This window comes from Eucyclogobius newberryi, unplaced genomic scaffold (assembly GCF_026437365.1).
Source record: "Eucyclogobius newberryi isolate DKJ021-1_F unplaced genomic scaffold, fEucNew1.0.hap1 SCAF_16, whole genome shotgun sequence".
In the NCBI taxonomy this organism is placed as follows: domain Eukaryota; kingdom Metazoa; phylum Chordata; class Actinopteri; order Gobiiformes; family Gobiidae; genus Eucyclogobius; species Eucyclogobius newberryi.
The window spans coordinates 14446935-14461496 of record NW_027315790.1 but is presented as its reverse complement, the minus strand read 5'-3'; the positions used below and the strand labels follow the sequence as shown (position 1 = coordinate 14461496).

At 41.4% G+C, this 14562-nt stretch overlaps 2 protein-coding genes across 2 annotated transcripts; one reads left to right on the top strand and one right to left on the bottom strand.

Annotated features, from left to right (window-relative positions):
• The first annotated feature begins 958 nt into the window (after positions 1–958).
• LOC140361809 (solute carrier family 22 member 13) lies at positions 959–9546 on the top strand. Its single transcript, XM_072447665.1, has 10 exons — positions 959–1383; positions 1815–1918; positions 2360–2514; positions 2908–3076; positions 3228–3342; positions 7237–7337; positions 7407–7618; positions 7697–7805; positions 7889–8101; positions 8195–9546. The coding sequence occupies exons 1-10, from the start codon at positions 1048–1050 to the stop codon at positions 8223–8225; spliced, it is 1545 nt and encodes a 514-aa protein (XP_072303766.1). The 5' UTR covers positions 959–1047; the 3' UTR covers positions 8226–9546.
• Positions 9449–14194, bottom strand: LOC140361808 (digestive cysteine proteinase 1). Its single transcript, XM_072447664.1, has 11 exons — positions 13965–14194; positions 13637–13696; positions 13462–13554; positions 13088–13260; positions 12453–12699; positions 12171–12366; positions 11861–12051; positions 11708–11799; positions 10313–10474; positions 9986–10175; positions 9449–9901 (listed from the first exon to the last, which is right to left on the bottom strand). Exons 1-11 carry the CDS (start codon positions 14011–14013, stop codon positions 9714–9716), a joined length of 1641 nt encoding a protein of 546 aa, XP_072303765.1. The 5' UTR covers positions 14014–14194; the 3' UTR covers positions 9449–9713.
• Between the last annotated feature and the right edge of the window lie 368 nt (positions 14195–14562).

The following is a 14562-nucleotide window of genomic DNA, read 5'->3' as shown; positions in this document are numbered from 1 at the left end:
TCCTCTTGAGCGTGATGTAGAACGTTGCTTGTGGCCCGGTCCACTGCTGTTGTCCTACAGACATGTCCCTTTGGCTCTGTTATCCTGTCGGCTGCTCCTGTCTCCAGCCAAACACCTCAGTCAGTGTTACAATCACACCTGCTTACACTTCCGGTCTGGCTCTCAAAAATAAATCAACAGCCTACAATAATAGCGTATTTGAATTTATTGTTCTCAGTTAGTTGGATACAGACTAGATTCACGCACCAATAACGGTTGCTATTTAGCAATTAGGCCTGGTTAGGACAATGCTATCCGATGTCATAAGGATAAACAGCTCTGAGACTCCCAGAGAGGCGCTTCAGTGGTAAAACGGGTCCTATCTTTATCTTATCCCACCTAGCCTATAGTCCTTGGTATTATAGACCTAAATACATTTGATAATGACAAAGAAATACATTGACAATTCCGATTGGGTTATGCCATGGCCGAGGTTGCGTTTATGCACTTTTGTGTGGAGTTCAAACCACGGGCAGCAGGTGGCAGCATTGTCTCTTCCATAACAAAGGCGCGCAACATTTATGAAACGGGCTGACACAAACAACGCCCCATCGGCTTTGGGGGGAATGATTAGTCTAGATTTGTCTGACACAGCTAATGAAGAAATCCAAGAAATCCAAGGGGCTCTGGACAAAGAAGAATCAACTCTTAAATCTGCAGTTTTCACAGTGGCTTCTGATGCTTTGAACCTGCCCAGGACACATGTTCATGGTTAGACTGGCTCATAAATTATTCGGACAGTCTTTTGCGTGCACCTACAGTGTAGTGCGGCCTCCTGTGGTAAGGGTCCTAATACAATCCATCCACGGTCCGCACATCAGTCTTGACTTTGAGCGTGGAGCGCCGCAGGGGGTTGTGTTTTGTAACTCCAGCGCTGCCCCACGATTGGAGCCTGTGAGTGGACCAATCGTCACGTGGGCTTTGATTTACCTTGTTTACTCTTCTTCTCAGGACAGCGAGCGCTCGGAAGGCAGAGCAGGCGAGCTTTTCATCCAGACCAGAGCCAGAATGAATTTCGACCAGATCCTTGCAGCTGTTGGAGGTTTCGGAAAATACCAGAAGATTTTGTACGTATGGATATGTTTACCAAATGTACTGCTTGCTTTCCATATGATGGTGAGCATCTTCTCTGGAGCCACGCCGCCACATCTATGTCAGGACAGCCTTGACCCCGAGGTACACAACGGGACATTTGACTACACTCCGCTTATTCTTAACTCAAGCGCGGCAGATTCTTGCTCATGGTCGCAAAAGGCGCTTCGGGACAACCGCTCACCTCCCCTGCAGTGCGTCCACGGATGGGTTTACAGCAAAGATACATTCCTCAGCACCACAGTCACAGAGGTAAAAGGTCACATTACATGCGTCTTATCTTTGTATGATGGTATCTCCACATCGATCTGACGGGCACATACAGAAGCAAGACTGTGTACTTATAATTCAAGTATTACATGGTGCAGTCTGTGAATGGCAAAGGGGCAATGATAAACTAAAAGCATGATAAACTGTTAATCATTTGCATATCACATTTGGTCTGACATGGTAAAGAACAAGAGCCTCTAAATGGCCATCAAGCTGACATTCACAGGGAGCTTAATTACCATCATCAGTGGTAGCACAAAGACCTACTGTGTCAGTACTTCTTTTATCATACTTAGAGTATTCTACATCAGTGGGCAGAATGTTGTGTTCACCGTGAAGTGATTTTGTTTTGTGCTATGTAATCTTTACACATTATACTTCAGTAATGCTGATACAATTTTATCATTTACTAGTGGGACCTGGTGTGTGACAGTGCCCACTTTAACAACGTTGGTTCATCCATCTACATGTTTGGGTTGTTGGTAGGATCCCTGGTATTTGGATCTCTTGCTGACAGGTATGTTATCCTAAAAAAAAACTCAATACCAAAGTACAGCTGCATGAAGGGCGGCTCATTGTCTTTGTTGCCTTAATTCCCCTAATTACCCCGAAGGCAAGCTGGCTTTCCCACAGTTACTTGGTGGTAAATTCCATTCTGAGAGGATTTATTGATTCCTTAAGTATTGCACCATAATGGAAGCATTGATATGTAACAGATTGCAAATGTTCTCAATCGTAATAAAAAATAAATAAATAGATTTGCATTGCCATTTTGGTAATATGAATTACTTTGAATTATTGTGTATTAATGTAACAAAAAATAAATAAACGTCGGACTCTGTCATTTTCAGTTTTTGGTGCCCTCTGAATAGTTTGGACCTCTGGAAGTTTAAGTTGGTAATCAGACGTCGCTTACAGTACATAAAACACTAATCTAGAGTTTATTTTTGTCTCAAAGGTATGGCAGGCGCTTCGTAATGCTGCTGTCTATCGCGCTCCAGTCGGTGTTTGGAGTGGCTGTGGCCTTCGCACCAAACTTCATTGTTTACGTCATACTTCGTTTTGTTGTCGGTTCAACAGTTTCCGGAGTCATCATAAACGCTTTCGTACTTGGTACTGGCACACAAATAACATGTGGACATAAACATAAATGCATAGTTTATTTATGCATGTCTCATATTTTTAGAAGCTGTCAGCACATTCATTGATCTCTAGCTTAACACATGTATCACACTAATTGTAAGTTGTAGCTGTCACAATTTTCTGGATCAAGGTATCCACTTAACGGGAAAACAATGGTTCTGATTTTAAGTTGAAATACATAACACATTTATAAGTTGACATTTTGCTTTTGCATGTTGCCTGCCACATCCCTGCCCCGACATACCTTTACCACTGCATCCACGGCACAAATGCTCTACACCACCTCAGTTTAATCCTGTCCCATGCCCCTGTTCTCCCCTCCTCCCTCCTCCCTCCACCCCACAATCTGTTATGTTTTTTAAGGTACTGAGTGGACATGCACCAAAAGACGCATGCTGGCTGGCATCATCACCGACTATGCCTTTGGCCTTGGCTACATGCTGATAGCAGGCATAGCTTACCTTATACGAGACTGGAGAAAGTTACAACTGGCAATATCGGCCCCCGGCTTCCTGCTTATTTTCTATATATGGTGTCTAAACATCACACTCACTGTGTGTTCATGTTTTTTCTGGGTCCGCTTAATGGCACTCTTTGTAAAGCTTGCGTTCTCCTCTGCTCTCATTCCTGGCATCCTTCCCTTTTCCACCCCACCTCTGTTTCTACTCTTCCTCCACTCTCAGGGTAGTTCCTAAATCCGCCAGGTGGTTGTTGGCCAACAACAGAAAAGATGAGGCCATTGCACTGCTCCGTAAGGCTGCCCTGGTGAACGGCCGGGTTTTACCCCCCACACTGCAGGTGAGTACAAAAGTCACTAGGTCAAACATTGGTTTTAGAAATAGTAATTGTGAATAGATTCACAATATAATATTTCGGTGGTGAAAAAAGTAATGAAACCCCCCCCCAAAAAAAAAAAAATTGAGCAGACATGAAACAAGTATGAACGGCAAGTATGCATTTCCCATAAACATGCACAGTCAGATTTATGCGAGTCTGTTCTTGATAATTACCGCATACTTGAGTTGTAGTTGAATCCAGATTGAACAGATGTAAAGGCACTGGTCAAAACTGTTTTCTTCTGGTGCATGCAAGAAGTCCAAGTTCTTGCACGGAGGAACTCCAAGTTCTTGGGAACTTGGCACAAAAGAGTTACGTTATATTTGCTACAAGTGTCAAGTGTTTTGACTGCGCTGGCCCCCACATTTGAAAGGCGTGTAGCCACACTATGAAGTCAGTACTGAATTTACTCAGACGTAGCCTTTAAATATGTTTCCATTCTTTAATTTTGCAGCTCAGTTGTTGTGTAACAACAACTAGCATAAAAGACAAATACAAAACATTATCAATCAATTAATTTAGTAGTATCAAAAAAGTGTACACAACCATTTTACACAACACATAAGCAGCATTAAACACTAGCCAAAAAATCAAATCAAATCAAATACAATTACAAAATACAAACTCCAATTAATGAATGCAGCAATTAATCAATTTACTGTACTTGGATTTAGTATTTACTTAAATACACAAAAGCCCACTGAAATAAATGCCAAATACATCGCACCACAATTCAGGTTATTTCATTAACATTTATACCCGCACCAAAAAGCACAACCCAGATGAGAAACCACCCTTCAACAAAGGTCCTAAACCAACACATGAGCCGGGCACAAACGGCGCCTCACGGAGCACATTAACAATTACAATCAACGCACGTGGCGGCCACAGCTTAAACAGTAGACGCACAATAAGGATCGCACAAGCCTCCAGCCCCCACTGTTCTGGAAGGTCTGCTCTTCTACTGGATGAAGTACGAGGCGACGAGCATACTTTTGAACTACAGTGCCGCCAATCCTTCCCTTTTGAGTTGATTCAGTGCTATTTCTACTACTTCATAGTTCACCTTGGCCATGGAACATCACCAATCTTCACCATGGGAATGTGTTCAAATGATTTGAGTTCAAGTGATCGAAGGCTTGGATTGGAAACCACTCCTCACTAGGGGTGTCACAATAATATTGCTATAGTGTTATAATATTATGATATTGTTATATCAGAACATTTTAGGGTTACGGTTATTGCGAGAAACAATATCACGATTTAATGATTACTCAAGGATTACTGCGATTGTAACAGTGAATCTTAAATTCACACAATCTTAAATTTAAAATTACTATTCCTCAAGTTTGTGAGTAGTTTTACAAAATTGAACTTTCTGAAAGACAAAATAAAGTTAAATGTGACAAAAAGAGCCAGATAAAAACGTTATTTACATTTAGGTCTTTTTTTTTACTATATTGAACAAAAAATACTTAATTCTGCTTCTAAAATTGTCACATTTATTATCATTATTTTTTTTCACGATTAGATTCGGACCTGATTAAACATGATTATTGATTAATAAGAATCAGACTCAGAATCAGAAAAGGTTTATTGCCATTGTCATTGAACACAGTTCCAAACATTGGAACTTGGCTTGACGTTAAAGGTCCCATAGCATGCAAAATCGACTTTTCAGAGCTTTTAACCCTCTCCCATTGCTATTTGTTCTTCATATATGTACCCAGAGTGTTTTTTTGATTGATTCCCGCAGTTTTTAGCTATACAGTATTACAGACCATCTCCTTTCCGCGAATCTCCAAACTGACAGGGGGTGGATGCAAGACCGCGTCATAACCACAGGCATGCGTCACCATCTCCCCTCCCCCTCCCCCCTCTCCACCCCCCTCCCGCCTCCCGCCTGCCGCCCCCTCCCCCCGGCTCCGCGCTGCTCCAGGCTCCCGTGTCTCACCATACAAGCCCCGGAGTTTTTCTGCTTCTATTTACGACGAAACACGGTTCAAAGAGGCCCAAAACTTCATTCATGATATCGCACTCTTTACTATTATCACAATGGTTTATGTGGCAGTTGATTCAGCAACCGGGAAAATAAACGGAGAGAAGTTCTATCCGATACCGAAAAAACAGGAAATAAGAGCGCGATGGACATAAGACTTTCTCACTCACTCGCGCGGAGCGACGCACAGCGGAGCTTACAGCTGTGGGGCACACACTACTTCACGGGTGGGCGGGGCACACACGCTCTCTCTGAGACTACATCACGGGTTGGGCGGGGGAGCCAGATCGTTCTTCGCAAGGGTGGGGGCGAATATCAAACCAAGCCGTTTGCATTTCCGGGTTGGTGAGGGGGTCCAAGGTCTGGATGATATTTCTTAACTATTATGTTAAGGGTGTTGCACAACCCTTATTATTATCAATTATACACTTAGGATAGACTACGAAACGTGGAAAAAAAGCATGTTATGGCACCTTTAAGGTGCAACATAAAACAATGAATCATAAAATAATAATAGTCTATAGAGTCAAATATGGCATGCAAATTAAGAATTTCCTAATAAAATAAGGTACAAAATAAACTGGTCTCGGTATGTACACAGATATGTACACGAAAATGTACAGATGGTAAGAAATCGTGCAGAAAGTGAACATTGCGTGAAGAGTAATGATTGAGTATTTGTTAAAGTGGCAGGTGTGACAAGAGTCCAACAACAGAGGCAAAGAAACTGTTCTTATGGCAGAAGGTTCTGGTCCGGATTGAGCGTAGCCTCCTGACTGAGAGGAGTGGTTCAAATAGTCCATGTCCAGGATGAGAAGGGTCGGCTGTGATCCGACCTGCACGTCCCAGAGCCCTGGAGACGTACAGGTCCTGCAGAGATGGAAGTCTGCAGCCAATCCTTCTCAGCAGAGCGCACAATGTGCTGTAGTCTCTGTTTGTCCCTGGCTGTGGCTCCAGCGTATCACACGGTGATGGGGGAGGTGAGGTCTGCTTGATGAGGGAGCTGATGGTGAGCTCCCACTTGAGGTCCTGGGTGATGGCGTTGAACTCCAGGTTGTTACCGCTGCACCAGGTCACCAGCCGGTCCACCTCCCTCCTGTAGACAGACTCATCCCTGTCCGAGATGAGCCCGATGAGGGTGGTGTCGTCTGCAAACTTGATCAGTTTTACGAAGTCGTGGCTGGAGGTGCAGCAGTTTGTGTACAGGGAGAAGAGCAGGGGAGAAAGTACACAGCCCTGTGGAGCTCCTGTGCTGATAGTCACAGTGTCTGAGACATTCTTCCAGACGTCAGCGCCACAGGCCTGTAGTTATTAAGAACAGTGATCCGGGGCTTCTTGGGGACAGGGACAATGATGGATGATTTGAAGCAGGCTGGGACATGGCATGACTCCAGGGAGGTGTTAAAAATCTCTGTGAAGATGGGGGTCAGTTCTTCGGCAGTGTCTCAGGGTGGCGGCAGAGACACCATCTGGTCCAGCAGCTTTTCTGGGGTTGGATTTCCGAAAGAGCCTGCTCACATCCAGTTTTCGGTTGTGTGCAGTGGGGGAATTTTGGCTTGCAGTTGGTGAGAAGCTGGAGCCCACTCCACAAAGAGGGTTGTTGTTGTCAGAGAACTGCTGCTTCAGACGTGTTTTGTACTGTGATCCAGCTCTCGACACCTAATAAAACTCTAACCTTAACCCACAATCTTGACACCCCTACTCCTCACTCATTAATAAGCAATTTGAAAACATTGAAAGTTCTTATATTTGCTGCCATTGTTGTTATTATTGTGTAATTGTATTTGTGCAAAAAAAGGTAGGTGCAATAAATGTATTATGTGTTGTGTAAGTAAGTGACTGGTGTTAATGCACAGATGGAAAAGTGTGAGATTGGAAGCCAGCGCCGTCACACAGCACTGGACCTTGTGCGTACACCTCAGATGAGAAAACAAGCCTTCATCCTGTTCTACCTCTGGTAAATTCATTTACAAGGGCCCCTGTAAAGAGCTGGGCCTGAAAATCACTTCCTTTTTTTCTTTTCCAGGTTTGTGAATGTGATGGTGTATTATGGCCTCTCGTTGGGAGTCTCCAGGCTCGGCACAAACCTGTATCTGACCCAGCTTGTGTTTGGCCTGGTTGAGATTCCAGCTCGCTCCATAGTTCTGTTTGTCCTTCCACTCAGTCGCCGCCTTTCCCAGGGTGGCTTCCTGGCTATTGGAGGACTGGCCTGTCTTTGCATGCTAGCTGTTCCTGCAGGTAGAGTCGGCCCATGTTCAGAGTGCACACTTTGACTTTTTTACTTTCTCTGTATTTATATGTAATTTTTCTTCAAAGATCAACAAAATGTGTTAACTGGTCTTGCCATGGTGGGAAAATTTGGGATCACCGCTTCTTTTGCTATTATCTATGTCTACACAGCAGAGATATTCCCAACTGTCCTTCGGTAGGAAGCCTGTGTAACCATCTTTTGAGCTTCTTGTGTATGTGTGGAATGTAACATAGATTTCTTACATCTATGAATCCCAGCCAAACAGGGATGGGTGTGTCCAGTATGTTTGCCAGGATCGGGGGTGTTTTGGCACCTATGATTAACATGGTCCACAACCACAGTCCTAATACACCACTGGTTATTTTTGGGGCCGGGCCTTTGCTTGGGGCTGTACTGGCTCTGATGCTGCCTGAAACTGCAGACAGACCTCTCCCTGACACTGTGGAGGATGTTGAGAACTGGGACACAAGGTTAGAGAGACATTGATATACACGCAACTCTCAAATGTTTGCAATATAATCCAATATTCACTTATACTGAGAACATGTCTTTCTTTTCTGCAGGTCACCAACTAGTGCCAGCAGATGCGTGTGAATTAGTAAACAACTCAGGAGAACATCAGCTTGTGAGCCATACATAACCTCTTAACCTGTGTTCATTTAAAAAGGCTAAACCAAATTCAAACATTTATTACAATGCACTATGCAATACATTGTATGCAATGACCTCACTTTTATACATTTCACCCTCTGAAAGGGCAAGTACAAGGAACGTCTTTTCTGATGCCAAGCTGGTTTTATAAAGTATTCTTGTTGTGATGGAAATACACATCGCAGCTGTTTACAATTTACGTGCTTTTTTACAATGTTCCTCCATTTATGTTGATATATTAGTTTATGTTCCTTTAATGCCAATAGGTCACGTTCACATTCCAGATGGTGGGAAGGCCTATGTAACTCTATGGGGGATTAACAAACAGTCCCCACAGCCCCACAGTCATATTAATCTCATGTCTTAAAGTTCTTCCAATTGACAACTATCATGTCTTTGAAGTTGAATAATGACACCACTTTCTCAGGTTAGTGTAAAAAAAAAACTTTGTGCCAGTTTTTGTTTCATGTGGATAGGCCAAGTAATTACAGATGTATGAACTATAAAACCCGGTCAACAAATCAGTTAACCAGTCAATTCCACTACAGAAGTGGGACCTGGGCTGCCGCTCATTTTAAACTATAGGCACTGTAAAATACAGCGAGGTCACGTGAACGGAACCTATTGTTATTCATATTACGCTAGAAGGGGAAACGGATGCAACTTAAACGCACAATTCTTTCACAAATAAAAAAGCCAATTGCTTTTCATATGACTGTTAAATTGTAACATTGTTTGCAATGTGAATGTTACATTACGTATAATATTTTAGTAGCATGTACCTTGACTTTTTGCATGTTTTACAGAGGAATGTTTCTACATTGAGTGCCAACTGAATGCATTTTTATTGTGGCATGTAACTGAATGAGGTTTTTATACACTTACAGTATAATGTTTACAATGAATTACTGCGCTGCTTGTTTTAGATATTCATTTGATTAAACGTATAATGCAAGATAAACCTCGATTTAGTTTGGAAGCACAGCTGCACATCCATCGAAGACAATTTTACATTGTGAAAATTGTACAGCATGTAAAGTTTACATACAGCACAATTTGTGACTTATAATTTATACCAATATGCATCACTTTTGTGACACTCCAGACAAGTGAGTTTGGTAACGGTCAGTACGAGTTGAAATGTATGCAATCAAGTACACCTTGCATAGTTCACAAAATAATCTTTATTGATGAATGCATTGCATTTTTAAAAACAACTGTAATGTGCTTTTGGAAATAAAGACATGTGCCATACAGATTAAAACCTTTTGAAACTCATTTGTTTTTTATGCAATTTTTCCATAAGAATTTGTTACAAAAATGACCCCTAATTAAGCACATCAAGGCAACTGAGAAACCAACATGTATAACAGCCCACTCTCACACAGCTCCACAGCGCCATGAGGACATAACCCACATACTCTCCTGTGCCTAGGCTAGAGTCACATATGTGGCGTCAGTGGCCACTCCACAATTGTTGTCTTTCATAGACATAAGGATGTAGCCATCATTACCCCAATAAGTGGACCAGGAGTTCTTAATCAACCAGTACGGTTCCCCATCGAGACTGCCATATCCAACTGCCAGCACAGCATGATCCAGAGACTCTGTGGTATTTCCTACAAAAACAAACAAATTATATTTATAAATAGTAATCTGAGAAACAAAATCAACCCTAAACATGTAAGAGCAATAAATCTTACCACAAGCAGGTTCATAATAGACTCCGTGGCTATAAAAAACAAATGATCGGTGGGCTGCATCAATACTGACAGCAACTGGTCCATTTTTGAAGAGTGCAACTTTGAGAGCTTCTGCATCGCCTGAAGTCACATTGGTGTAGCCCTGAATACGAGCAGTGAGCTGGGATTGATTCAGGTGGCAAAACCCATTCTGTTTAATAGCAAAAGACAATATGAATAAGGCATTATTTTAAGTTTAAGTAACACACGAAAATGTATGAAAAAACATTAACAACTGCATATTATTTTTACATAATTGTGTAAATTAAATCACCAGTAACATCTTACCATGCCCATATAAGCTCCATATGTCTCAGTTGTGGCAATGCCTCCATGCTTCATGATCCACTCGTACGCCCTCCATTCCTCACCTCCATCACAGCCATTATTGCCAAAACCCCAGGAACAATCCACCAGTGCCTGCTGGGAGAGGACCTGCAAGGAGCCAGTCTGGAAAAAACACATCATACATCAATACGCTCTGGCTCTTTGGGGTCACCCAATGAGTTCAAGGGTACAGCCTTATGACCCCTTTAACAGCAGGGCTCAGGACTAAAATTGTAAAAGCAGCTTTAAGTATAATAGTCGACAGACTAAAGGCTACAATAGAATACCTTTAAAACGACTCTGATGTTTTCTTATAAAATATTGTGACAGTGCAATTTGATTTATAAAAGATGTTCTGTGTCAAACCAGTACAGCGATTTGCCAGTAAGAAAGTATCAGTTTGTACCCAGGCATTGGACCAATGTTATGAAGAAAATGCATCACATTATGTATAGAAGGTTGGGGGTCTCTACAATATTCCAACAGTAATTCTAGATGTTTTGCTGCTTTTGTATGCAATTAATTATGTGTAAAAATTGCATTATGACTTGATGTCTTGTGTTTGTCGTTTGTTAATAAATCCTGTCACCGTTGTGAATTAAATTTGGGTGTATGCGTTCCATTCTTTTGGACATAATTGAAGTGTATAAATGATAGTCCACATTCAGAATGAGATTGGCAAAGTAGTCGATCCTTCCCAGATTTAGCTATTTAAGGATATGATGGCTTCCTTCCAACTCGGAGGGATCTGACCTTTTTTTAAGTGCCCAGTTAAATGTAGATAAATGCAGTGTTGTTGTTGTTGTTTTTTTAAGCTTTCTACAACTCTGAGGTGAACCAGTCACTCCCGGAGATGTATTGTTAGTCTTTTGAATGCACATTTTAATTTAACTGTTAGCTCTATTTTTTTATTTTGCTCTTCGGTTGTAAGGGGCATCCAGAAAACATTTTATTCTTCTTTATTTTCTGATATTTTGCCGAAAAGATTTTGAATCAAAGATTGTACTTGGTCTTGTTTGGAACATGCGTTTTAAACCCAGAACAGAACAGAGTGTTGAATTTGTCACTTGAATTAGGTGTGACCAAATCTCATAATAAACTTGCTCAATGTGTTGCCCAGCAACACATGAAAAGGAATTTCTTTACTATAGATGTAGGAAGCCCACAGAGCACACTGTTGTAGTCATCCCGCTATGTGCCGTACCAAGTCATTCTCATGTTAATGAGAAAATTAGACAAATTGGGCCCCTATGTGAATAATAAGGGAGAATTAACTTATCCTTTTTACACGTGGAAAAGCAAAAACATTAGGGAATGTGGAAATAATACCTCACACTTCTTACTACTTCACTTCACCTTTAGAAAAAGTGCGCCCTCTATTGTTCCAGTGGTGGCAAAGCTCCAACAAGAACCACAGATGGCCTGGTCCTTCACTGGGGTTACAGCACCTGAAAATATAATATGCAGTCTAGCGATGGAAATTATTTACAGATTATGTAGCATACATACCATAAAGTCTCCAGTCAAGTGACTCTGGCACCTTCACACCACTAAAAACTGTAGGGAATGGAAGCCCTCGATTTTGAGTTTTGCTTTTTTTCCTTCCTCTCATCATGGCCATTTCTGACATAGTGCGATCAGACAAGGAGTTCAGGGCCAGAGAATAAGGCAACCCTGCTCGGTTCTTTGAGTGGACGTATCTACAATTTAAATGTTTTAATATGTACGTCATTGAGAATATTGTGTTTTAGTTTGATTCTTTTGCATCAAACTCTTGTGTAGGCCTACATATTCATATTGCTGTGGTCGTTTCACTTACCGGAGATTACTGACAAAAGCATGCTCTCTCTCATCGTGCTCCCTTTCACTGGTGTATTGCCGCTGAAACTTCTCTTTGAAATAGTTAAAGATGTGCTGTGTATGACCCACTGCAGACGTGTGAATAAGCTCTTTCATGGGATTGGCAAGTATATGGTGTTCCACACCAGGCCCAGGGAATCCACCACAAGTCATTCCTATAAAGTTAAAATAAATATACATTAAAAGTTTGGCATCTTAAAAAATAAAATAAAAACATCATTATAGTGTAATTTCTAGATACCTTCAGGAAGTGAAAATACTTTGGGATCCACATGAGAACTATATTCTTTATAGTCCACCAGATATTTGTCATAGTGGGACCCCAGCAAAGTGTTGTATCCCATCATCTCATAATGTAAAGGTGTGGCATCTGGTCCACTTTCAGAGCGGGTCACCCACAGTGTGTACGTATTTTTCTTATTACCCACTGTTGTGACATTCTGCCAAACCTCACACAGAGATCCTCCATAGTACTCCATCCTCAGAAACTACAAAACAGACAAGAAGAGCATTTCCCTTAAAAAGGTGCACAATATAACTTTTCTGGAGAAGGGTTGCATTGCTTGGACTATTCTACAGAGTGCAATAAACACACAGGAGATGCTAGCAGGACAAGTTACAGGTCAGAGCTGTGGAGAGGACACCCTGCTCACAGTAAGAATGAGCAATATTTCATATCATACTGTGGACCATCCAGGCAAAGAAATAACACCTCCATGGACACAAGCCCCTAGTGGACACCCTACCTTACATAGTGCACCTTAAAATTCAACATCACTCAACATAATAATATAACTAATAAGTGAAAATCTTGAGCAATCCAATCTACGGATTTTGTTTTAAGTCATGGTTAATATTCTGCTCTCTGTCACTCACCTGGAAGCCCTGTATATCAGGTAACGATGTTTGCGGCGTGACGAGATCCTGTTTGGTTCCATTGATCTGAAAACACTTCATCACATTGAGCTCCACCTCAGTGGTCTCTGGACTGATCTTGTAGGCAGTTCCATACTGCTGATCTGCCCCCAGCTGGTAGGTTGAAACTTGCCCTTTTTGAAAAAAATTTTTTTTAAACTTTTTTAACAATGTAGTCACAAGTAAAAGGAACATTAGTGCTTACTCATCATTTTTCATTTCTGTTTTTAAATGGCTTTATGGTCTAGTCACACTGGTCTGACACAAGGGGTTTTTAGTTTCACATCAGTAATCAAAGGAGAAATCCTGAGTAAGGATTCGCTGCTGAAGCTTACCATGATAGTAGTCAATTCGGCTAGACTTGGCGGCCAGGTCCAACCAGGCCTCAAACGGCTCCCGGATCTCAGCATAAGGCAGGGAGATTACACCTGTGAATGCAAGATGAAGAATATAAGAAGTGGAAGACATGAGAAAATAGGTTTAATTTAAATTCACAATAGCCATTCTTACCTCTAACATGATATGCTTTCCCAAAATCTGGAAGTGGAGGGACAGATTTCCCATTGACACCTACAAAAAGTACAGTGCAGGAATATAATCTACATGAATGTGCACTACATAGGCCACAACCCCCAAAATCAAAACAGTGCTCAGATGTCATGTGACAAGGTGTTTGGGGTAGACAGTCAGGTAGTAGTTGAAATACATACACTGTTGTACTTTTCATACTGTGGGTGGCAATTTCACTGAACAACACTCAACATAACTATCAAAGAATAGACTGACAGACTGAAAACACATTTATAGTAAATCAAATATAGATGACAACTGGTCTTACCTATGACGGTGCACAAAAGAAACACCACCACATGCTTCCATCTCTGCATGATTTCTGTTGACTAAAAGTGGCCACAGCACTGCCAAAACTAAACCATGAACTCCAATCTACGACTGAGTGACACCCAGGAGGCTCGCCATAGACAGGGGCAGTTATACAAGTCTTATGGCATCTGTAAACAGGTCTTTATTGGGAATATGCGGAACCAGGATACTGACAACCTCGTTTAACCAATCACAGCAAGACTTCAAGAGGTTTCAACCAATCAGGGATAAGCAGACAGTTCCTTGCTATTGAAGTCATGTGATTAATGTCATATGACACAATTAGCTTTAAAAAATGATTGTGTCCTAAGGATTTCTTAAAGTATCGTTATGCCCTGACAACTTTGACGTTTTGAACATAAGATAAACAATTCATATTTCCAAATACTAATAATTTATATTTGCTTTATTTTGTTTGTATATCCAGAGAAACCATTGCATACACAAGTGAAGCCACGTAATCTGTACATTTATTGAGCAGTATATTTTTCCCTCTAGATTTTCCTAAGGTTTGATTTAAATGCAGGTTTACGTTTCTCTTTTTATATGTTGCA